The sequence below is a fragment of the Sus scrofa genome, chromosome 2 (genome assembly GCF_000003025.6).
Source record: "Sus scrofa isolate TJ Tabasco breed Duroc chromosome 2, Sscrofa11.1, whole genome shotgun sequence".
In the NCBI taxonomy this organism is placed as follows: domain Eukaryota; kingdom Metazoa; phylum Chordata; class Mammalia; order Artiodactyla; family Suidae; genus Sus; species Sus scrofa.
This window is the reverse complement of record NC_010444.4, coordinates 18,404,155-18,427,714: the sequence shown is the minus strand read 5'-3', so window position 1 is coordinate 18,427,714 and position 23,560 is coordinate 18,404,155. Positions and strand designations below refer to the sequence as shown.

The window sequence follows — 23,560 nt, the reverse complement described above, 5'->3', positions numbered from 1 at the left end:
GAGGGGAAGGTCATACCGTTTTGACTTAAATCAAAATTTCTCATCTAAAGCTGACATAGAAGGAAGAATCATGAGATTTCCTGTGCTTCATTTAAGTATGATGTTTTGAGATAGAAAATCATGTTTGGGGCCACTTTCAAAGAGAATTAGCCTTTTTTTTTTTTTTTTTTTTTTTTTTTAACATTCAAACTCCTCCACCCCTGCAAAAGCTATTTGTTTTGCAGTCTGGCACCTTAAGTAGTTCTCTGTAGCTGCTGATCTTCTGGAAGCTGCCCCAGTTCCACACATCGCATTCCTAACAATTTCTCACTGTGCTGAGATGGTGAGGAGACCTTTGTTTCCTAAGCATCAGTGCCCCTCTGATTCATGTTATTGGCTCAGGAGCTTCATGCATGCATCATCCCGGGGATTAAACAGTCACTCCTCCAAGATGCCAATCCTTGTTTCACTGTCCTCTAGTCCAGGTCTGTCAACTCCTGCTCATTCATTTTGACTTCAGCGTCAGCTCCTTTAAAGATATTGGTCCTTGGGGGCATAGTACACCTGCCTGATCTTGCTCTTCCATTCATCCCATTCCTTCTTTTGTTAATTCAGTTAAACCTGAGTGAATAGCATCATATCTGTCTTCTGGCCAACGTCAGGATATACCGTCTTAAGACAAAAGTAAAGCTTACCAAATATACCTCAGTAGACATTTTTTAGAAACCAAGAACCTTTTTTATTCTACCAAGCTGAGTTCATTAAAGCTTTTCTACATTCCTGTCCCAAACCCAGTTGTACTTTTCAAACTGTATCGTGTCCCTATTATAAAGATTAGTCTGATTCTTTTCCCAGGATAGCTTTAATTTTATACTGAAAAACAAGCTGGAAAAGGAACTACAAAAGCCATTTGGCAGGCTGCTATTTCTCTGTCGGTTACCATGGAAACAGTGATGGCTGAGTGGGGGGGTATTAGATAATAGCAGGAAGTTTGTGATGCATTGGAGGTTTAGATGCCAAAAGCCCTGTTTTTCTAGAAAATTGCCCATGAATAAGCTCTGTCCTTCATCAGCTGAATCCTGAAAATGCAAGTGGCTTCTGTCCACCTCAAGGTGATTGAGTTGAGGCAAGCTGGGCATTTTTCTAACCATTCCTCTCTCTGGCATCTTCTAAAGGATGTGAACTCTGTTCATATCACCAGAAGAGATGGTTGTGAAAGCACTTGTAATGGTAGAGGTTCTGAGAGGTCCTAGCGCCTCCCTTGCTAACTGGTTTTTATATACTGCTGAGAAGAGTGAAGTAGGAAAAGGTCGGTTCGATCATAGATACCAACATTTTCCCAGGACCTTAGAAGAAATGAAGATATGGGAATCCAAAATAATACAAACTGACTAGCTTAAAGTTGAAAATTGGGTAAACTAGATGATATACTATTTCATGGAATGGTGGCTGAACCTTGACCTCAGCCAGAACCCCCACTGTGGCTCCTCCAGGCAGCCATGCTTCTTACTAGTCCGTCTTCTGTTACAGCATCTCTTCTGAAAACTGACAAGAACTACTTGAAAGAAACTGTGGATACCCATCATCTTTTTAATACATACCTTAATGAAATATAGGAAATCAGGTTTTGGTTCTTGTTTCTGTCATTGATGTTTGTAAAAAGCACTTATCTGCCTTATTTATACTTACTCCTTTTTTTTGTAAATGGGGGTGATAATTAGAAAGTAATATTATGGGAGTAATAGAAAAGTTTTCCCATGAAAAACACTATGAAAGTTGTTGCAGTAATCAGTGAATTTTTAAGCTATTATAAATGGTGGATGCTAGGGTGACTTTTCTGATGTGGAAATTGAAAATGAAAATGAATAGCAGTGAAGCTAACCTTCAAGTTTCCCTTGGCCTGTAAATGGCATTCGTTGAGAGAGTGCAGGGGAGACTAGGGGAAGGTAAAGTGGCCTGGGATTAGGAATGATGACTGTCTTTGAGCTCCTGTCTCTAGGGTCTTGTGATGGTTTGGAGAGTGTGAGTGAGTGAGTGAGTAAATGATTATGCATGTTTAAGTGGATAAAGAGAAGTAGTCTGGGAGGATCTGGTTTCTCTGCAGATGAGATCTTTTGGGAGTTGGAATCAGCATTTGCTTCCTTGGGGCCTTGTCTCAGGCTAGAATCTATCCATGTCCTGACGGTCAGTGGAAATAGTTCATTTTTGCAAAAGGCTTCCCAGTTTTGTATTGCCACCAGGAGTAATTTCAATCTTGAGAGAGCAGCCTTTTCCCAAGTGATCTGTCAAGTTTGTGTGTACCCTGATCAGGTATGAGATCTGCCTGCAAACTTGGATTTTTTTTTTTTTAAACCCCTTTCAATGGTAGAGTTTTTTTCCCTCTGCTTTGCCATATTCGAAAAAACTACTCCTAAGCCTTCTGGTAATTTTCTCATTTTTCAAAAGTCACATTTTCCTGGTGGATGACTGCTTAACTGAGGCAGAAAAGAGCTTAGTGAGTTTGAGGAAGGAGGAGGGGGCCCCACGCTGGAGCAGAGGGAGCAAGCAGGAGAGTGAGTGGCAGGTGATGAGATCGAAAGAGTGGGCAGGGGCCGGATCATGCAGAGACTTATGAGCCTCAGGAAGGAGCAGAGTTTTAGTTCATCTAGAGGCCACTGAAGTGTGTTAAGCAGAAGAGCGACATGATCTGATTAAAATTTTACGAGATCAATTCCTTCTTTGTGGAACTCAGACTAGACAGGAGCAAGAATGGAAGCCAGGGACCAATTAGGAGGTTGTTAGATCTTGTATATTCCTGGGACCAAGATAGAGAAGAGAGGTGGACAGGTTCAATGATGTCAGCTCAAAGGAGCAAGGATCTTGAAGAGAGGCATGGGAATATGGTCTGAAAGTGTTGCTGAGGAATATAGATCTTAGAGACATGATCGTTTTCCACAGGGGAGGATTTCACAGAATCTGGAATCTTCTGGAGAGAGCTAGGTTTTGACTAGGTCAAGAAGTAGGGGGAACCTTCAGAGCACATGAGGTTGAAGATCTAGGGGTATTTGCTCATCACTGAGTGGGAATTCCAGTGGATACAGTGGAAGGCGGCAGGGGTGGGTGTGGGGAATTATGCCTGATCAGGTTATGTCCAGGAACAGTTTGGAAGAGTGTTCTGATGTAATGGATCAGAAAACCCTGCACTTTTTGCTGGTGACTGGGGTCAGTTGGATGTCAGGCTTCATGGAATTTGTTCTTGTATGATCTTCGAGGAGAGAGAGCTTTTATTTGTTTTCTTTTTCTTTGTTTTTCTTCTTTCACGGCAGCACCCAGAGCAGATGGAAGTTCCCAGGCCAGGGATTGAATCCAAGCCGTAGCTGCAATCTATGCTGCAGCAGCAGCAGTGCTGTAGCCTCTAACCCATTGTGCTGGGCCAGGGATCAAACTTGCACCTCCTCAGTGACCCGAGCCACTGAAGTCAGATTCTTAACCCACTGTGCCACAGTGGAAACTCCTTTTTTAAAATTGATTGATTGATTGATTTGAGAGCTTTTATTTCTGGCGCTACAGTCTTGAGTGGAAGCTCTTTCAAGATAGTAGTTCCTTTAAGTTGCGTTTCTTGGAAATTTATCAGCAAGAGTGGAATCTTCATTACATTGTCCTCTGGTTTCAAAAGTACATTCAGTGTAGCTAGAATAACTATAACAGTAAGTGTAAAGCCAAGCTTGTTTTTTGCTTAAAATCAGTAAACTCCTCATCCCAATCCCACCCCTGGAACTTTATCAACAACAAATCTGAACTACAAACGCCATGGGCAGGCAGGTGTTTCTCTGTAAACTGCATTCACCTTCTACCATGTCCAGTCTAGAAGGAAAGGCAGGAGTCCTCATGCTAGTCTGGTCTGCGGTGCTAAGCTTGGGTGCCTGTGGAGAGAGCCTCTGCTGCACTGAATGACTGCCCAGACCTCCCAGACCCGCCTCTCTGAGTGAGGTGTAGGTGAGGTCCTGCCTTACTGAGCTATGAGGATCACTGGGCGGCCCTCTGTAGGTTGCTTGATTGCACTTGCCAGTCCCTCATGCTTGGTATTCTCACGCACCTCACCAGAACCTTCCGTTCCAGATCCAGGCCCCAAATCAGGGGAAAGGTTTGATAAAAATGCCAAGATTTCTGTGTGGCAATTGAGCTCAAAACCATTTTGAACAGATAACCTCAGTCATTTCAAATTTATGCTTTTCCAGTTAGCCTCCAACTTTAGCAGATCTTATTTCAGAAACAGCTGCTTCTCTTTTTAAAGTAATGTTTTTCAGATCAATATTGAGGATGCCATCATTGGAAGTGTGGTTTGAGTCAGCAGAATAACTGTAGAGATGACTTTGTGGGGTTGTGGCTTTACTCTGTTTCCATAATTTCCATAACTAATGTGTTTTGTTTGTGTCAGATTTAAAAGATGTTACGGCCATGAACAAAAAGTCCAGCTGTGTTCTTATATCTGCGCTAGAGGAACAGCTTTGCTGTCCAAATATAGCCGCAAGCTTTGATGATCCATGAAGCCATCTAGAAGCCAGGTTCTCAAGGACAAGGCTACACCACAATTTGATTGGGAAACCAAGCTGGGAATAAAGGACTTAAAATGAGGAGCAGGCAGGAGTTCCTGTTGTAGCTCAGTGGGTTACCAAGCCAGCTAGTATCCATGAGGATGCAGGTTCAATCCCTGGCCTTGCTCAGTGGGTTAAGGATCCAGCGTTGCTGTGAACTGTGGTGTAGGTCGAAGACGTGGCTCAGATCCCGTGTGGCTGTGGTATAGGCTGGCAGCTGCAGCTCTGATTTGACCCCTAGCTTAGGAACTTCCATATGTCTTGGGTGCAGCCCTAAAAAGCAAAAAAAAAAAAAAAGAAAGAAAGAAAGAAAAAAAAGAGGAGAGGGGGACATTATTGGCATAGTTATAAGTTGGGAGGTAGGGCAAGTAAAGGGACAGTTGGCTCCAGCAGGCTAAGTATCTGTAGCACATGGTAGCATTTAATTTTTAGTATCACTTCAGTCTGCAAAAAAGCCTTGACCAGACCTGTCAACAGCTCTACCATGTAACTGACTCTTGGACCGGAGAGCTGGGGAAATCCCTATTCTGTCTCTCACCATCTTGAGAAAACCCTTTGCTGGATTCTGCAGACACTCTAATATCTCGGGGGTTTCTTGATTTTGAAGCACAGATTCTGGAATACATTGTCTACATCTGCAGTTTCTCTTTCCTCTGACATAACTCACTTTTGTAATACCTGCTCTTTAGCGCCGTCCCGCCCTACTGCTTAATGTGCTGATACCACTGTTCTAAAGAGCGAGTACTCTGTCCTTTTCTTATTCTCCTCTGCCTTGTACTGCTCATCACCAGTATCCAGCACCTCTCTGCCTGAAACTCAGCCACTTGTTAGCTGCTTTTGCTTTCTCCTTTTGGCTTCTGAAATATTGTATTATCGTAGCTATTCCCACACTTATTGCTACTTTTCTGCCTCCTTTGAGATTTTTTCCTTTACATTCAATCCCTTAAATATGGCTGCTCAAGATTGTCTTTGATTCTGTTATCTTTGTCTACATTCCTCTTTTTTTTTATTTTTTATTTTTACTTTTTTGGCCATGCCTGCAGCATGTAGAAATTCCAGGTCCAGGGATCAAACCTGCTCCACAATAACAACCCAAGCTGCTGTGGTGACAATGCTGGATCCTAAACCTACTGTGCCACAAGAGAACTCCTATCTATATTACTTTTTAGGAATTATGAACCAGTAGTAGATTGTAAATGCTGTATAGGCAAGATCCGTTTCTCTCTTGTGTACCATATGTCCCCAGCGTTTAGCACTCTGTGTCTATTTTGATTGAATAAATAAGTAAATGAGATTTCATTTGTTCTTATAGCTTCAACCATTTCTTGTTTGGTGGAGCAACTTCTGAGTCTTATTTCCATCTTTGACTTTTATCTCAGGTTCTAGTTACCATTTTGTACATGTTCCAGTTGCAACAGCATATGTAACTTCTAACCTGAAATTGAAAATTAGATTTATTATTGTTCTCTCAGAAAACGCCACAGTTTTAAGTCCCTTTATGTTCATGATGTCATCATTCTCTTGGTCAGGCTTACATCCTAAGTTATTTTCAGTTCTTCCCTATTCTCTCATTTTAATTGTTTCAATCCCCAACTCTTCTTAATTCCTTCTTGAAATGTCTGAAAAACGCATCCTTCTAACAGCGGCTTCATCCCAGGCTCTTTTTACCACATGTCTGAAATACTAAAATGACCTTTTTCCACACTGATATCTTTAATTCCAATAGTTTCTCCTTCAATTCTGTCTGATACCCAGGTGCCAGGTATTTTCAGGAATAGCTCATTCATTTATTCTCTCCCCCCCCCAAAAAAAAATTAATTAAGCACCTACTATGTGTCCAGTACTACACTGAACTCTGGGGATATAGCAGTAACTACAGCACACATAGGCCCAGCCCTCACAGATGTTACAGGAACTAGAAAATAAATAAGCAGAGAGACATAATTACAACTTGTTAGAGCTCTGAGTTTGGATTTTACTCTGAGTGCAATGGGAATAAATGAAGTTGTGACATGATCTGGTTTATAATTTTAAAAGAGCACTTTGGCTGCTGTGTGAAGAATAATTCAGGGAGAGGCAGGAGTGGGAGACTGAATAAAAGGTTGTTGCAGTATTTTTAGAGGGAAACTGTTGACTTGGATTCATATGGTGTCAGTGGAGAGGAACGCAGTGAATGAATTTGAGGTAGATTTTTGAGGGCGAACCAGGTTTCTGGCTTGAGCAGTTGGTGGTTGGAGGTGTTTACTCAGATGGAGGAGGAGCGGGGGACGGGGGCTGCATTTGATTGTGCTCGTGTTTGGGGAGGATTTGTAGAGGGAATCTAGAGTTCCTGCCTCTACGTGCTGAGTTTGAGATGTTCGAGTCTTCCAAACGTGAAGTTGGACATTGGCTATGAAGTTCAGGGTTCAGATGTCAGGCCAGTTCTGGAGGTATATCTGGGAATTGTCAGGATAGGAACCACAGTAACAACAGGAAGCGGATAGTGGTAGATAACAAGTGTATAGGACTGACTGTGCCTGGCTTTGCGCCGAGTGCTTTACATGCAGTCTTCCAGGAATCTTCCAGAGTCAGTACTGCTACTCTCCCCATCATACAGACGAGGCGGCTGAGGCACCACATTGAATCACTTGCTCCACGTGGCATAGACAACTCTTTGTTGAACTGAATTGAACCTAATAATCTAGATAGTATGTAAAGCTATGGAATTACACATTATCAATTCAGGGCAAAAGAATAGAGAAAGAGGAGCAGAGAGCCAAGATTGAGCTCTCTGCTGTCATCAGTTTGTTTTCCAACTCAGAAGTCTTTATTTGCTCCTACTGGAACAAAGGATAAAATGTAAACTCCTCAGCCAGACTGTCAGATCTTTACATAACCTGTGCCCGACCTCCTTTGGTGTCTGACTGTTCCCAGTGTGATTGCCCCCTTCTGCTGCATTCTCTCCTTGCTCCTCAGGCATGGACTCTGCCTTCTCATTCGCTTAAGTTCTCTCCATGCCTCAAGGGCCCACTGTTGCCTCGAAGCCTTTCCCAATGCCTCCAGTGAAGAAACTAATAACAGTTACTGCACGTCCAGTGCTACCCGTGAGCTTGGGGAATGAGAAACAGATAGTGGGCTTCTACTTTGTTTTGTCCGACCTTTCTGGTCATTTGTGTTTTGTTTTTATAAGCATCTTCTTAGTAACAAGATGGACATTTTTCTAGGTAAGTAGTTCATCTAGGAGATCAGAGATGACTTGGAGAACCATTATTTCTCACTCTTGTTTGAGATCATTAATTTGAAAGCATCTTTTGCCTCCAAAAGATGGCCTTTTATTTTATTTACTTATTTATTTATTTGTTTATTTATTTCCACTGTACAGCATGGGGACAAAGTTACACATACATGTATACATACTTTTTCCTCCCATTGTGCTCTTGGAATGGATTTACAATGAGATCCTGCTGTGTGGCATTGAGAACTATGTCTAGATACTTACAGCACAACACAGCAATGGCCTTTTCTAATTGCGTTGGGGTCACTGAGATTAAGAATATGACACTTGGAGTTTCTGTCGTGGCTTGGTGAAATCTGACTAGTATCCAAGAGGACACAGGTTCGATCCCTGGCCTTGTTCAGTGGGTTAAGTATTGGCCACTGCTGTGAGCGGTGGTGTAGGTCGAAGACACGGCTCGAATTCTGCGTTGCTGTGGCTGTGACGTAGCTCCGCTTTGACCCCAAGTCTGGGAACCAACATATGCAGCAGGTGTGGCCCTCAAAAAAAAAAAAAGAAAAAAAGAAAGAAAAGAAAAAAAAGTATGACACTTAGAGTAGTATATGTGTCCTGAGCTTTCTGTCAGACACTACCACGTGGAATGCAAAAAAGGAGGATCAGAGAAGGCCAGCAGATAACACGTGGCCTTGCTCGGGAGCTGACATGGGACAACAGCCATGGGCATAAAAGGAGTCATGTGATGGGTCCACCAGCAGTGCAGTTGGACAGCTCTTAAGCTGAAATTGGTCCTCAGACTTGTTTTGTTTATACTTCCCAGTGTTTTTTTTGTTTTTGTTTTTGTTTTTCAATGGCCACACCCTTGGCATATGGAAGTTCCCAGACCGGGGACTGAATCCAAGCTCTTGCTGTGACCTGTTCCACAGTTGTGGCAATGCTGGATCCTTTAACCCACTGCACCAGTCTGGGGATCAAACCTGCACCTCCACAGAGGCCCGAGATGCTGCAGTTAGATTCTTAACTGCCACGTCAGGAACTCCCACTTCGTGTTTTAAAGTTGCCAAAATTTATAACTCAGGAGATTTCACGTAAAAATCCCACTTACTGCTTTCCTGGAAAACTCAGAAGATTGGGCAACACCAGAGGAGCAATGAGGGAGCTGCAGTGTGGCCACCCCTGTATGCAGGCCCCATGCTCTCTAGTTCTCCATGGTCCCCACTGTGTTGTACCTGGCCCCATCCCTTGTTTATGCTCCTTGCTGACATTTGTGACCCTTACAGAATAGTCAGGGTGCCATATAATTCAGGTGGGAAGTATTATAGGATTTAAGAAGGAAGAGCTACCACTTTAGAGAGCACTGCAAGGTGGAAAGAATGCAGGCTTTTGAGCCGAAGATCGAAGTCTAATACTTGCCTACCTGCCTTCTGCCAGCCTTTTGCCTTAGAAATGTACTTTCCCGCCAGTTCCCTTTGCTTATAATAAAATGAGGGATAGCACATTCTTAACAGGGCTGTGGTGAGAATTAGCAATGGTGGGGACATATAGTCCCTAACATGCCTGGCACTTTAGCAGCATACACCATGGTTGACCGAGTGAGTCCACAAAGTCTAACAGGAGGCTTAGTTTGAGTACCTGGAAATTGTTGTGAAAAGAAGCCTGGGACAGAAGGTAGAAAGCCAGCGCCAGATGAGTTAAAGAGTTAAGTTTTAAAAATGTAGACTTTTTTTAACTAAAAGGAAATGGAGTTGTATATTTAACATCCTAAGGATGGGAAATGGCTTTCTAAGCATAAAAAATATGAAGGAGAGCCAAAGAAAGATAAGTGGAGTTAACTCTTAAAATTTTGGAGCTACTCTATGTTAAATATAAACAGTTAAAAAGCAAATAACAAATGAGAGAAAAATATTTACAGAAAGTATAACAAAGGGAAAATATCTTTTACTATCTATGGTTATAGATCAATAAGAAAAACAGTAACACCCTGTAGAACAATGGACAAAGAACGAACAGAGAGTTTACAATAGAAGAAATGCAAACAGCATGTGAAAAAAAAAAAAAACAGTGAACTGGGTTAGTAATTAAAGAACTCTATGTTTGAAGAGTGAGTTGCCATTTCTCTCTCATGTTTTTCATCATTATCAGTTGATAACATTCCATGTTGGTAATATGGTCAGAAGATAGGTACTGTCATATTTTTCTTGATGGAATTATAAATGGCTGTAACCTTCTTAATGAAGCAGTTTGTAGTATAAATCAAAGTGCCTTAAAATTTGTACTCTTAGATCCAGTTATTCTGTTTTAAAGATTATAATCTAAAAAATACTCAGAGATGTTTTGTCCAAGATCTACTAGCAGCAGCTTTTTCTTTCTTTTTCCTTTCTTTCTTTTCTTTTCTTTTTTTTTTTTGAAGTATTCCTGGTATATTAAAATCTTTGTTCCCAACCATGTACACATCACTGTTTGTCCTTAGCACTAGCCCAGCACCTCACATATACAGGTGATCAAAAAATAACTTGTGAATTTAAAAAAGAAAGAACATATTCATACAAAGGAGTGTTATATAACCATATTTTAAAAATACTGTATATCGAAGATGCAGAAAATGCTCACAATGTAATGTTAAAAATGAGTACATGATTGTGTGTATAGAATATTCACTATGTACGTGTTGTATGAATTCCATGTGACAGGATTAAAAGTGATTTTTGTATTTTCTCGATGCTTTTCCTCAGTCATTTAGGACATATTTGTCGACGTGTGATAGGCACTGAATGTATTTCAACAGGGAAAGACATAGCTCTCCCCTTATGAAGTTTGTCAGAGAGTAAGAAGGCAGACACTGCACAGGACATTGCAGTTGTGTCATTTACTCTGATGGACTTATGTTACTTTTATAGTAGGAAGAAAAAAAAAGGTGCCAGTGATGATTTTCAAGTGTCAATGTTTGTAATTTCTAGGACACCTTTTTAGGTCAAGAAAGACACGATTACATGAAAAATCCACAAAGATCTCGTACAGGGTGAAGTTTCCTTTCCAATGAAAAGAAAAATGTTTAGATTTCTTGTCTGTTGGGTGGTTGGTAATGATATAACAATAAATGCACCCAGGCTTCCCCACCCCCCAAAATAGCATTTTTCTAAAGGAAGCTGAATAGGTTCAGATCTTGGTGAGAGTTGTGGAACTTTGGAAAGCCCCAGCATTTGCTGCAGATTATAATTAAGCATTCAAATGAATTGGCTATGGTTGGAGAGGGAGTGAGAATATTGATTAACATTAATATAAAAATATCGTAGTTAGACCCCTAGCCTGGGAACCTCCATATGCCGCGGGTGCAGCCCTAGAAAAGACAAAAAAAAAAATCATAGTTTTTGCTTTTCCCTTCTACTTGTGTGGTTTCAAGTCTGTGGAATGCCAAGAATATCAACAGCAAAGCCCACCTGGTAGACTGATTGTGACCCTAGAAGTTTCTTGAAATGGGGATCGGGAATGGAAAATTTTATCCTAAGCCGTGGCTCTTTTAGGAGTGTCTTGTTTTGTTTTGAAGAAAGACCTGAGTAAATCAGAAGGGTTACAGAGCTGTGTTTGGGTAACTTAACCAGGCTTAATGGCTGTGAATGTTCTCCTCTAAACAGTCCGACCCAGCATCCCTGTCACTTCTCCATTTATCAACTCAGCCCTCATGCACAACCTTGCGAGCTCCTCTGCCTTTTATCTGCTTCCTCAGTGGAAAAAGTCCCTGTGCATCTTGGTGAAGTTAAAGGGAGGCGCTGTGGCCTGGTGCCGCTCTGGTCTCAAGAGAAGGAAGCATTGCCTTGGTAGGATCCCTTGCTCTCTTCTCTGTCTGTCCTCTGTGAACTAGGAATACACTTCCTAAGCCAAGAGTGTCGGCAGGAACCAGTAAGAAGCAGCAGAGTAACAACGTCACCTCTCACTGTGGGTGCGCTGGTATCACCGTCTCCTTCGGGGACTGAACAGAGCAGCTCCCTCCAGAGTGAAAGCTCCCCCTCTCTTGCTCTTTGGTACAACTCATGGTGATACTGGATGTAATGTGTTTTATACCAACCCGAGGCTTTCTCTCATTTGAAAAACTCAGATCTTAGGAACAGGAAATGAAATGTGTCCCTCTCTGTCCATGGCGATTTTTTCCCTCTTGCGCATGAATTCTCTTTCATGTGCTTCACGCCTCCAGGTAGAGTTACAGTGCTCGCATCTTCCCTTCCACTCGCCCTAGCACCGTCCTCCTCCCCAGTAACGTGGGGTTTTTTCCTGTTTGGAAAACAGTAAGTAGTTCCATTTATTTGGAGCACAGGGTGCCCATGAGAGAGATGTAGGAGGTGAAACTACAGAGAAAGGCAGGCAGGTCCTCAGGCGCTGTGGGTGCCAAGCTAAGGGATTTGAACCTCATCCTGAAACCTTTGGGGTGTCATGTAAGCATTTAAACAAGGGAGAGGCATTTGAAATTATATTTGCACTTTATCACAGCGGTTCTGGCAGAGCAACACCAGATTAGAAAATGCTGGCTTTTAATTTTTCCAGCGTCTTCTCCAAATCACTCCTCACACCTACTCTCTGTGTACACAGGATGAACCTTGGTTTCTTGGCCTCTGGGTTGTTGCATAAACAATTCCTTCTTCTTAGAACATGCTTTTCCTCTTTAGAGTATTTTTTTCTTTTCTTTTTTTTTAATTGAAGTGTAGTTGATGTACAGTATTATCCCAATAATGTTTTAATGTTCTACTTCCTCTCAGAATTGTCTTCATGTTGTGGTTAAGCGTTTTTCCTGTCTACTTCATTTGACTGTCCTGGCCTAGTGTCTGTGCTTGATGTAGCACCAAGTAAGGCCCTGCTGAACTTCCGGATTATGTAGAGGGCGGCAGCAGTTCTGTTTCTAGCTAAGCTTAACCCTGATCTGGTATGGACTTTACACCTTACCTCACGGAGCCTTGGGCCCTCTCATCTCGTGCGCAGTGCTTTCCCTTGATACCTTTCCCTCAATAGAACATACACCTCTGCTGTCTGGAATCCTTTTTTCAGAGAGCAAACTGTTGCTTTTCTGAGATGGAGCTGGGCCGCCTGAGGACAGGGTCATCTTCCCATTGCTCTCTGGTCGGCTGAGGGGTCAGAGGTAAATGTTGTGGTGCTTACTTATGACTGGAAGACAGAAGGTGTCAGGCACAAAAATCAGTCACTGAGACCGAAAGTTGTTTCAAGCCTTGCTTTATCATCGGCTTGTAACAGTTATGACAGTGCTTGATAAAGTCACTGCCAAGGGTTGGGGCCTGGAACCTAGACTGTTTATGAAAGTTCATTACTGTTTTGATTTTGATTTTCCTGGGGGAAATTATTGTAAACAGTTACATTCTCAGAAGCACCCCTACAATAATAAACATAAACAGAGCACTGCAGTGAAATCAGTCCTGCAGTAACCCAAATGTAATCTCTTGCATTGGAAGCAAAGCAGATGAATGGACAGATCTGCCCAGAATGGAGGTGAAGAAATCAGGAAGCTTGGGTCTGTCCCCATCTCAATTCTTGAGTTGTTCTTTGTGGCTGTGAGCAAGGAAGTTGTTTAATGCACCCCTTTGTCAGCGGTGGAGGAGGAGTAATACCACCTGTTGGCCATATTGCAGCCTGTGCTGCGAAGCTTCATTCCGATAATGGACATGAACTGACATTGAGCTCTGGAAGACGGACATTGGTGTCCTAGGTCCTCAGGAGTTGCCGTCCATTCTCCAAGGCTTACAACAGCCAGTCTCAGTACTGTTCTAGTCAAGGCAGAGCTCGCCTCTTTGAGAAAATCTTGCTGTTGACTGTTCTGGAAAGAAACAGGAATCTGTCTCCAAAATACCAGAATAGCTCTTGGAAGAGTTGTGACTAGTTTTTAACATAGATACTGATTAGTGAATTAGCATAAATTGTGAAAAGGTGATCAAAACTCATCACACCGTGTCTTATTTGAAAGCCTATTCTCCTAATACTACGTCAAAACACAGGGCACAGCATAAAGCAGATGTAAAGAGTTCTTGTATAAATGACTGAATTCCTTCATAGGCCAGAATGTGCTTTTCTGCATTTTGGATGCTGATAATACTAATGCTAATAGCTGTTATCTGGTACTTAATATGTGCCAGTCTCCAGTGATTCACACATATATCGGTTGAGGCTCACATGAGCCCTATATGGCAGGTACTGTCATCATCCCATTTTACAAATGAGTAAAATCAGGAAGAGAGAGGTGAAATAACCCACCTAAGGTCAAACAGCCACCAAGTGACAGAGCCAGTAAATGAAGCCCTGAAGTCTGGCTGAGTGGAGGTTGACATTTCTTTGACCAGTGTCACGTTCTGTTGAATCTCGATCATAGAAGCAAAACCATTCAGTACAATGAATGCTGTTTTCTAGGAAGAGAATGGAGACTACACATATGTGGACAGAGTGAAGATACCCTTGGATCACGGGACCTTGTTAATCATGGAAGGAGCCACACAAGCAGACTGGCAGGTGAGAACGTGCAAGTCATGTGGCTTCATGGTCATGTGGAGGCAGTCTCCCAACTGGCTTACAATTATTCATCTCTGCAGCAAATGTGGTGAACAGCAAGTTGCTTTAATAATGAGCAAGAAGGAATAATATGACATCACTTACAAGGAATTTTGATGCTAGTGACAGGCAGATGGCCTTCTACCGCAGCGGTGTCCTCTAGAACTCTCTGTAGTGAGGGCAATAGTCTGTGTCTGCGCAGCCCAGTGGAAAAGCCACTAGACACAGTGACTGTTGATGTCTTAAGATGTGACTAATGTGCTCAAGAACTGAATTTTTAATTAATTTAAAGAGCCCCCCCCCCAAAAAAAAATGGAATTCCCGCTTTGGCACAGTAGGTTAAGGATCCAGTGCTGTCTCTGCAGTGTCTCAGGTCGCTGCTGATGTATGGGTTTGATCCCCAATCTGGCGCAGTGGCTTAAGGATCCTGTTGCCATAGCTGTGGCATAGGTTGTGGCTGCAGCTCGGATTCGATCCCTACCCCAGGAACTTCCATTCACTGTGGGTGCAGCCAAAATATAAATAAATGGATGGATGGATGGATGGATGGATGGATGGATAGGTAGGTAGATAGGTAGATAATAGATAAGATAGCTTTAAGCAGCCAGTGGCTGCCATTTGGGGCTGCACAGGCCATCTTTAAGGTGTGCAAACCAATGTGAGAACACTTAGCATGAGAGGGGAATCTGATGCCTTTCAGTGGTCTCAGCCATTTATGTGTTTTCTTATGAGCTTTGGGGAAATGGCAGGAGGCCAAGAGGAAGAGCAACACTTAGAAAAGATGAAAATATCTCCCCATGAGGGTACTAGCATGTTGTAGTGAGGGTGGGAATGAGCATTTGTTTCGGAGACGATCTTTCTCCATAAGACTTTAAAGAGCTATTGCTGCTCATTCAAGAGGGATAACATTGTAATATGTCTGTCTTCATGAATAAGTTTTATTGCTTTGGAATAAAAGCATAAGTGTGTTTATGTCAGGGTTATTCATATTTCCATTTAGCATCGAGTGCCCAAAGAGTACCACTCTAGAGAGCCAAGAATAAACCTGACCTTTCGGACAGTTTATCCTGACCCCCAAGGGGCGCGCTGGTGATGGGAGATCTTGGAGAGAGAAGCTGTGCTGAGACTGAACAAACCTGCCACCATGAAGACACTTCCAGAGCTGGGCCAGCTGCTCTTGTGGTGTGGCTGTTTGGAAGATGAGGATGGGATTTGCTTCCCAGCTTGGAGTCCTATTGAAAGACAGCAGTTTGTGTTCATAATATGTTTACTGTGGAAACAGTAATCCCTAATCACATTTTGAAATCACATCTTTTCTTTAGGCAAATTAAACACTGCTGTGGCTGTGTTCACAGATGATTTTGTCCATAAGCGGTTTTTTCCTGCCCTCTCCTGCTTCATTTGAAGAAATATGAATGGACTTTGCGTCTGGCCTAAACCCGCACGTGTTTGTTCCTTGTGCCTTTAGCAAAGTGGAGAAATAAATATGCGTCAGTGACTCTGGAGCCTTCCGTGGGTAGACAGCTGCTGAAACCCAAACAGAGGTTTGTTGAAGTCTGGCTTGACTCCTGAGCATCTTGGCTGTGTGCTCTGTGATGGAAAGCTGCACACTCTGGAGCACTGTATTTAACTGTGTCTCCTTGCTTGTCCCCCCTCCCAGGACACCTCAGACAGGGCACAAGCCTCTGGATAAAGAGGGAAGGTGGAATTCTCCAGAATGTCTCCAAGCAGCCACCTGGACTACTTGCAATACGAGGGAAAACAGGCCTCTCAGAGGGAGGAAGAATTGAGTGATGTCATGAGAAATTTCCGGGGAAGAGCAGCAAATGCCCTGCTAGTTGCAGCTGTTCCACATAGATTAGTTTCCCCCGGAGAATTCCTTGAGTCATTTAAACCCAAGCCAGATAGGAGCGGGAGCAGTCCTGCAGGGCAGAGACTCAGTTACCTAATAGATTTTAGATTTCAGCAGCCCCATGACTAAGGCTTTCTTCTGACTCAGTGTTCTCTTCTGCACACATTCTTGAGATTCAAAGGTTAGTTTGTGATATCACCAAGGTTCCCAAAACAGAGCAGGGTGGCTGCCCCTTATTGCGTCATGAAAGCACGTGTCTTCCTGACCTCTTGACCTAGGCACAGCCTGCCAGATCAATTCCAACCCAAGACAGGAAAAGCCAGAAAGAAGGAGAATGGATGAGAGGAGGGCAAGAGAGTTAAAGTTTCCCTAGCTCCCTGTGGAAAGGTTTAGACAGCCGTCTTGCTTTTGACGTTGTTTCTGTTCTGTGATGTAAGATTGATGACCCTATGATCATAATAAAGTGCCCGAGGCTGGCCGGGCTCTTCCCTAGAACTGAGATGAGTGCCTGCCTGGCCAGGCTCTGTTCTCTGACAAACTCTCTGGCTTCTTGAACCAGAGTCTCTTTCTTTTAAATGTTGCTGCCTATGTGTGGCTCCTTCCTCTAAGGAATACCAGTTGCTTTAGAAAATCTGAGCATCTTACTAAGCCTTCTTGTGAGGGGCTTACAAATCACCATAACAATAAAATAAAAGCTTTTTAATTTCTAGCTTTACTCCTATTCAAACAAACAAAACCTGGCTAGGGTCGTGGAGCCAGCTTTGGTTATGAGTTGGATACACGACCTGGGGAAATTCCTCTTCCATTCCCACAAGCGAAGGAGCCGGCGGATGACTCCAAGTCTTACCACATCCCTCCTCATGCAGGGTCATGCTTTGCCCTTGCGTCAGCTGCAGATTTGATCCCTTCCCTCATCGCTGCCATGTCTGCCAGGGAACGAATTCCTGCCTTCAGCACACAGCCTGGGCCGTCACCTGAGTTTCTTCATCTGAGAGCAGCAGTCTTAGCTTTTGTTTCTTGCTGTCAGGTGCCAGAACTGCCATTCTTTCTACCATTTCTAAGATAATGCCCTTTCTGAAATGTCAAGGAGGTACTTGCCAGAGAGTAAAAGCACAGGGTTTAGGACTAGACAGGAATTCCAGACCGTGGCACAGGGCGCCTGTGCTTAGTGACTGCACCAGCCTGTTGCTCTGTTTTTACTGGGGGTAGGTCTCAACTAGGAATTCGGGGTGAAGCTGTTTTTGCCACCATTACCTATAGAGCAGAGGGAGCAAATATAACGGCTAAAACATGAAGAAGAAGAGGTAGTTTTTTTTAGCCATCCTTCTTTTGAGCTGTAATAACCTGCCAGGACAATTTAATACCCATCCTAAGAGATTTTTGTGCGGAATCCCTAATCCTTCCTGAAGCCCTGACGGAACAAGATCCTGTTCCCATTGTAGAGACTAGGCAACTGAGTCTCCAAGAGGCGAAGTGATTTCCTAGGACTTAGGAACAGCAGAACCAGAACATATGGCTCAGGCTAATCGCTGGACTGTGCTTTTGCCTCTGCTATGCAGAATTGAGGCAGCATAGTCTACTGGGCACCCCAGGCCCCTGAGCCTCAGGGCTGGCGACCCAAGTTCACCCTAGTGCCCTGCTTGGCTGGGCTGGCTGCCAGGCCAGTCTGTTTCCTGGCTTCCTGTGCACCAGGGCAGGCATCAGCCCCTCATCTCTCCTTAACTGACATTAGCATCTCCTGTTCAGCAACTCTGTTGCCACCCGGACGAGAATAGCCCAGTTTACTGGGGAAGGCTCATTGGTGGGGCGGGGAGAACACAATCCATTTTATGGCACATCAGGCAAATTCTCGTCCAGCCTTCCTGGCAAATGAGAACCGTGTTCCTGGCCATGTTCAAGCAGACTTTCAGAGCTAGACAAGCAGTCCCTTCCTTCCTTCCTTCTCATGTGGGAGTACATTCGGGGTCTCCGACACCCAGTCTCAGCATCTGGCCCCATCACAATCCTTACCATCACCGCCACCACCACCGCCACCGCGCTCATCAACAGCCGGCCAAAGCAGCAGGCCGGGGCTGTACACCGAAAACATGTTGACAACAGGCAGCTTGCTCAGCACACAGGTCGGAACAATGTGACACTTAACATCCATTGTCTCCTCTGTATTGAAGTCAGGATCCTGGTTGTTGTGGACTAAACCACTAATTCACACGGCATTGATGGTTCCAATAAGTTTGGTTCACAGCTTGTAACCCTGCTGTTCTCCTGTGACACATTCACTCCCTGCTGCCTCCACGGCTGGTATGACCTGCCCTCGCTTGTGGCAGGTCTGTCTGGACCTGGTCAGTAAGCGGCACCGTCTCCTGGCTTGTGTCCTGGCAGCCCCAGAAGAGTTAAGTGGGCGCTGCAGTGAGCAGAGCCCTCCAGTTGGAGGGCTTCAGAGAAAGCCCTGACACATGATGGGGCCCTGCCCTCTGGGAATATTTCTTCTGGGTTCTGGCAGCTTTTCCTTGGCTGTGGAATATGTAAGACCCACTTTGCCTTTTCTGGTCATAAACACTTGTAGTGTTGAATCTGAAGTCTTGATTGCTTTCTTTTTCTTCGCGATGCCTTTGAAAAAGCCGACTGTTTCCATAGTGATGCATTCTGTTTGTTTAAATCTTACTTATACATGGTTCCACCCACATGCTCGCTCAGAGGGACCTAGTCCACAACGTCCCCTCGCCCCCTCCCATCTTCTCTTTGCAGGCAAGGAAGCCCTTTGCAAGACCCCTCTCAGCTTCGTGCTTCTGGAATCCATTCTTGATACGAGGATTCCTACCTACGTCTGGAGGTCATCAGGGGACTATTTTGATGTTTGTTAATGAGAGTGAAACACAGGCTAATGGTGCCTTTTCCAGCTGGCTTAGCAATGCTGTGCCAAATTAGAAAAGCCTTCCCAGCCTGTGAACAGAGCCCCACGCTGGGCTGAGCTTTCAGCTGGGCATGGGGGCCGGTGTCAGAGAGGCGTGTAGGAAAACAGGAGAAATTATATAGTATTTTTGTAGCCAACATTACCCAAAAGATTGTTTTCTCAAATGAGCCAACTTAGTGCTGACCGAGATGTGTGTGCCAGGGTTATCATTGCAGTTGTTTCTATGTTGTCACTCGCCCTCCATGTAATGGTGACATCAGCTCCCTGGACCCCAGGGAGAGCCCCTGTTCTCATGAGGCCTCTGCAAATATAGACGTGCTCAGGCAGGATCCTGGCCTCTGAGTCCACTAGCTTTTAACTCTGGACACAAGTTCTAGGTTTCTGAAAGGAAGGGAAAGCCAGGGAGAGGCTTAGAGTGTTTACCAACCGTATTATGTTCATAATCTGATTTATTCCTAAAAGCAGTCCTGTGAGGTGCTTGGTTGGTTTTTTAAGCAGATGCGGAAACTGAGCCAGATAGATCAGATCCTGAGATCCGGTGTCCAGTGGGGAAGCTCCTGCATGGTTCCTGGACAGCAGGCATTTATGTGGTCTCTGGGCCTCCTCTGGCCCCAGCCCCGGGCAGTGGGTGGTGCGGAGGGCTGTAAACAGAGTCTCCTGGGGTTGGAGGGACTGTGTGTTCTCGGCCCCTTCACCCACTGGCAAAGCCTCAGGTCCTTGCCTGGGAGCTTGGAAGCTTTTCCCCGTGGGGCGGGAGGCAGGAGGAAGTGGTGGGCCAGGCACGGGGCTCTCAAGGGCCGCGTGATCAGGTTGCAATTAGCCTCCCACTGCAGGAAGGGCGTGGGCGAGCGCTGTGACAAGCGCCTGCCTGCCGTGCGCAGCGCCTGTGATGCTCCAGATGCCCCTGAGAAGGCAGCGCGAGTCTGCCTGAGCAGCCTCTGGCACCAGACAGAATGGAGGCGCACCGGACTCTGCTACTGGGTCCCTCCCCGCACCCTGCCCCCCCTTATCTGCACGTGAATGAAAGGGAGCCCGCACCCTCCAAAAAGCGATTCTGAGTTGAGGGCTGTATGCTCCCTGCCTAAGGAATGCTTGTGGGATGGGTGGATGAGAGCGGCCATGGGGGCCTCCCAAACTCTGGCCCCAGGTAATCAGGCTGTATTCAAGGGTCTACTCATGCCCTTGTTGGTTAGAGAAAACTTTTCTGGAATATTTTCTCTGCAAATGTATCAAGAGAATTAGCCACGGATTTCTTCCCTGCACCCTCTCTCTGATGTTAGCTGTTAGCCTCTGTTCGCCTTGTGTGAAGGAGACAGGACAATTAGTCTAGAGGCTTCCCTGTCACCGCCCTCCCCTGGCCCCAGTCTGCCTGGGGGCTGGGAGGGCACCGGTGAGCAGAGCTGGTGGACTCTTGCACACGCCTTGCCTGTTGTTCTGAAAGTCCTGTGAGGGTGTAGGTTAGGAACTGCTCTCCCCATTGAACAGATAATAAAACTGAGGCCCTGGGGAATTACATGCTCATCTGAGGGCCACCCAGGGAACGAGGCAGAACCAGCTTGAGCACCCATAACAAGTACTAGACCAGTGTTCTTTCCACCACTCTTATGTTCTGTGACCTCTTCTGAGATCTGAAGCTAAAAGCAGAACCTGGTGACAAGAGGGAACCACTGGCACAGACAGCCCCAGAAGGTCACAGTGCCTGTTGAGGCAGCCCTTCAAGGAGTGGTATTGACAGTCTCCTGGCCATACCAGCCAGGTGGCTTGAGGTAGCATCCTCCTGCCAGAAAGAGTACAAGCTGAGCTCAGCACCAACTGCTCAGGGAAGCCAGCTGGACAGCTTCAGGCAAGACTGGCTCAGATTGATTGCTCTTCGCAAGGGGGACTGTACGCCCCTTATAGTCATAGAGCTGCCTGCAAGGATGGAGTTAGGAAAGAGCTTTGACACCCCCGCTGCCCCAGCCTCCACATCTGCCAGACTTACTGCAGACAGAGCCCTTGTGGCTCGAGCCTCAGCTTGAGCCAGGCTGACCTGGGCTTGAATCCCACCTGCCCTTCTGGGCTGAGTCACTTTGGACCCATCAATCCATTGGTCCCCAATCCTCGGTCTCTTCAGTTGTGAAATGGACACAGAAGCAGCCACCTCTCCAAGGTCTTGTGAGGGTCAAGAGGATGAATGCGACATGCCTGATGGTAACGTGCTTAGCAGTAGAATTGTTTTAAGTAGCACATTACGTGTGCCCTGCAAGCTCCAACTCTGACCCTCAGGCTGGGTGGGCAGTCCCACTGTGGCTGACAGATGGCCCTATGACCCTGCCCTTCCCCTTGCCAGGCTCCCTGGGTGCCCGCACCTCTGTTGGCATCAGCCAGGGGAGGCCCAGAGGCTTTAGGGAGGAAGGGCAAATGGAAATGGTGCACAAGAAGGCCGATCATATTAAGATCCAGCTGCACTTAAGCGTCTCCTGGGAAGTGCTTTAGACGAAGCTGAGGAGTGCTCCCAGATGCCAAAGTGGCCTCACATCGAGGTTCTGTCACTCTCGGCAGCCCGACCACATGCTCCCCAAGTAATTGGTCTCCTAATGCATCGGCCCTGGCCTGGTTCCATGCCAATTCCCACATGGGATCAGTTCATGATGTTTCCCAGCCGGGTCAGCGGGTCACAGACCAGAGTGACGCACCCCTGCCCGTTGCGTTGTTTTCTTGTCCCTGCAGGCCATTTCTAGATTCTGTACAGAACGCCATGGCCTGGAAGAGTAAACAAGATTTCCAGGCTGGGATTCTGCTGAAGACCAGGGCTTTTATGTCCAGAAATTGTGTGTTAGATGCAGAGGGACCATATAAAAGAAAGACACGATTCTCTCCTATAGCAGATAGAAGTAAACCAGCATGGCTTTGATTTTCTTCCTCAAAATTAGTTTTTATTCCTAACTACAAAAGGATCAGGTGTTCTTTGCAAGAAATTTAAAAGAAAGATGAAAGGAAAAAGGAAAATCATTCGTAACTTTATACCAGAGATGACAACTCCTCACATTTTGCAGTGAATTTTTTTCCTACACATTTATACAGTTAAAAAAACAAAAGCAACTTCACACTGAACTCATCATCTTGTAGCCTTTTTGCTACTTGTTTTTTGATTGGTGTATGAAATTAATTGTTGTTCCCTAAGGTGATGTTGAGTGTCTGCATAGAATTGTATAGAGTTGTATCATTATGTAACCAGTCTTATTGTGTTGGATAATTCAATGGTTGATGAGCTTGGAGTTGTTTTTTGTTATTAGTAACCATTCTGTTGACTTTGGAAATCATGAGAGTGGATGTGGATGGTGGGAAGCAGGGTTGGTGGTGTAGCTAAGAGTCCAGAATTTAGTCTCAGTAAGACCGCATTCAAAAAATAAAAGAACAGGTAATTAATATTTTTATAGAGGCGGAAATGGCACCAGGCACTGTGTTAAGTGCTTTACGTATGTTAACTCATGATTTATGAATCCACACAACAGCCCATGGACTAGGCACTATTTTTATCCCCATTTTCCAATTGATGAAATTGAAACAGTGCCCCCTCCACTTATGCAGCCATCACGTGGCTAAACCGTTGTGCACATGTATGATTGTTTGTTATAATGCATTCCTGAAAGTGGGGTCCTGGCCCAGATTCAGAAGGCTCTACATATTTTTAAGGCCTTGAGTGTCGTATGCCAATAATGAGCCAGGCCGGTGTTCTAGAAATCTCCTCTCCTTGAAGGAGAGGCTGTCCCATGCCCAGCATGGAGGAAGCCAGCACTCAGTACATCTTAGCCAGTGCTGGCACTGTTCTGTTCTGAGTCATTCATTGAGAAGACAAGACACACACTTGAGGAACCTCCATATCAAGGGGTCCTGACAGTGAGGCTATAGGCCTTGGAGGGACATGGGACAGCACTGGCAGTGGTGGTCAGGGAAGACCGCATGGTGCAGGAGGCTCTTGGAGAATCAGGAGGGGGACCCTGAAGTGACAGCCCGATGGCTCCTGAGCAGTGGAGCCCTAGGTGGTTTGTGTCCAGGGCTTGTGTCGGGAGTGTTGCGCTGGAGAAGAGATGGTGAGAGGAAGATGAGCCCAGATCAGGCTCGGGAGTCCTGATCTGGGAGGCAGAGGGCTCTGGTGCTGGGGAGCTTCTGAGGGCTGAAACTTAGGAAAACTTAGGAGGGAAGGAGGGGGTAGGACTAGAGGTGGGGAGACCAGTGGAGACCAGGACGGGAGCCCAGGCAGAGAGACCTGCGTGTGTGGCCTGGTAGGGTCCTCCGGGAGTGGTGAGGAAAAAAGATGGGTTTCCTGGTGCCGGAACACCCCTTCTTGCCGTGAGCACTGAAGCAAAAGAAAAACAGACACAGGACTCAGCTGTGAGGTCAAAATATTTGACAGAGCTGGATGGGAGACCTTGGCTTCCATCCATGACCACAGTCAGGCTCCTGATACTCGCTCAGCAAGCCTGGGCCTCGGGGCACCCTGTTCAAGGAAA

At 45.2% G+C, this 23,560-nt stretch overlaps 2 protein-coding genes across 4 annotated transcripts in view; both read left to right on the top strand.

Annotated features, from left to right (window-relative positions):
- The window catches only part of ALKBH3 (alkB homolog 3, alpha-ketoglutaratedependent dioxygenase), a 39,299-nt gene extending 20,571 nt beyond the window's left edge, over positions 1–18,728 (top strand). For 2 of the 3 annotated variants that reach the window (XM_021083167.1, XM_021083168.1), the window contains exons 9-10: positions 14,167–14,265; positions 15,305–18,728. In XM_021083167.1, the coding sequence (XP_020938826.1) occupies positions 14,167–14,265; positions 15,305–15,397 (192 nt within the window). In that variant the 3' untranslated portion in view covers positions 15,398–18,728. The remainder of the gene's footprint in view (positions 1–14,166; positions 14,266–15,304) is intronic. The other variant, XM_003353890.4, reaches the window with a different exon arrangement.
- ACCSL (1-aminocyclopropane-1-carboxylate synthase homolog (inactive) like) overlaps positions 1–23,560 on the top strand; it is a 160,515-nt gene that overhangs the window by 3,866 nt on the left and 133,089 nt on the right. The window lies entirely within an intron of this gene.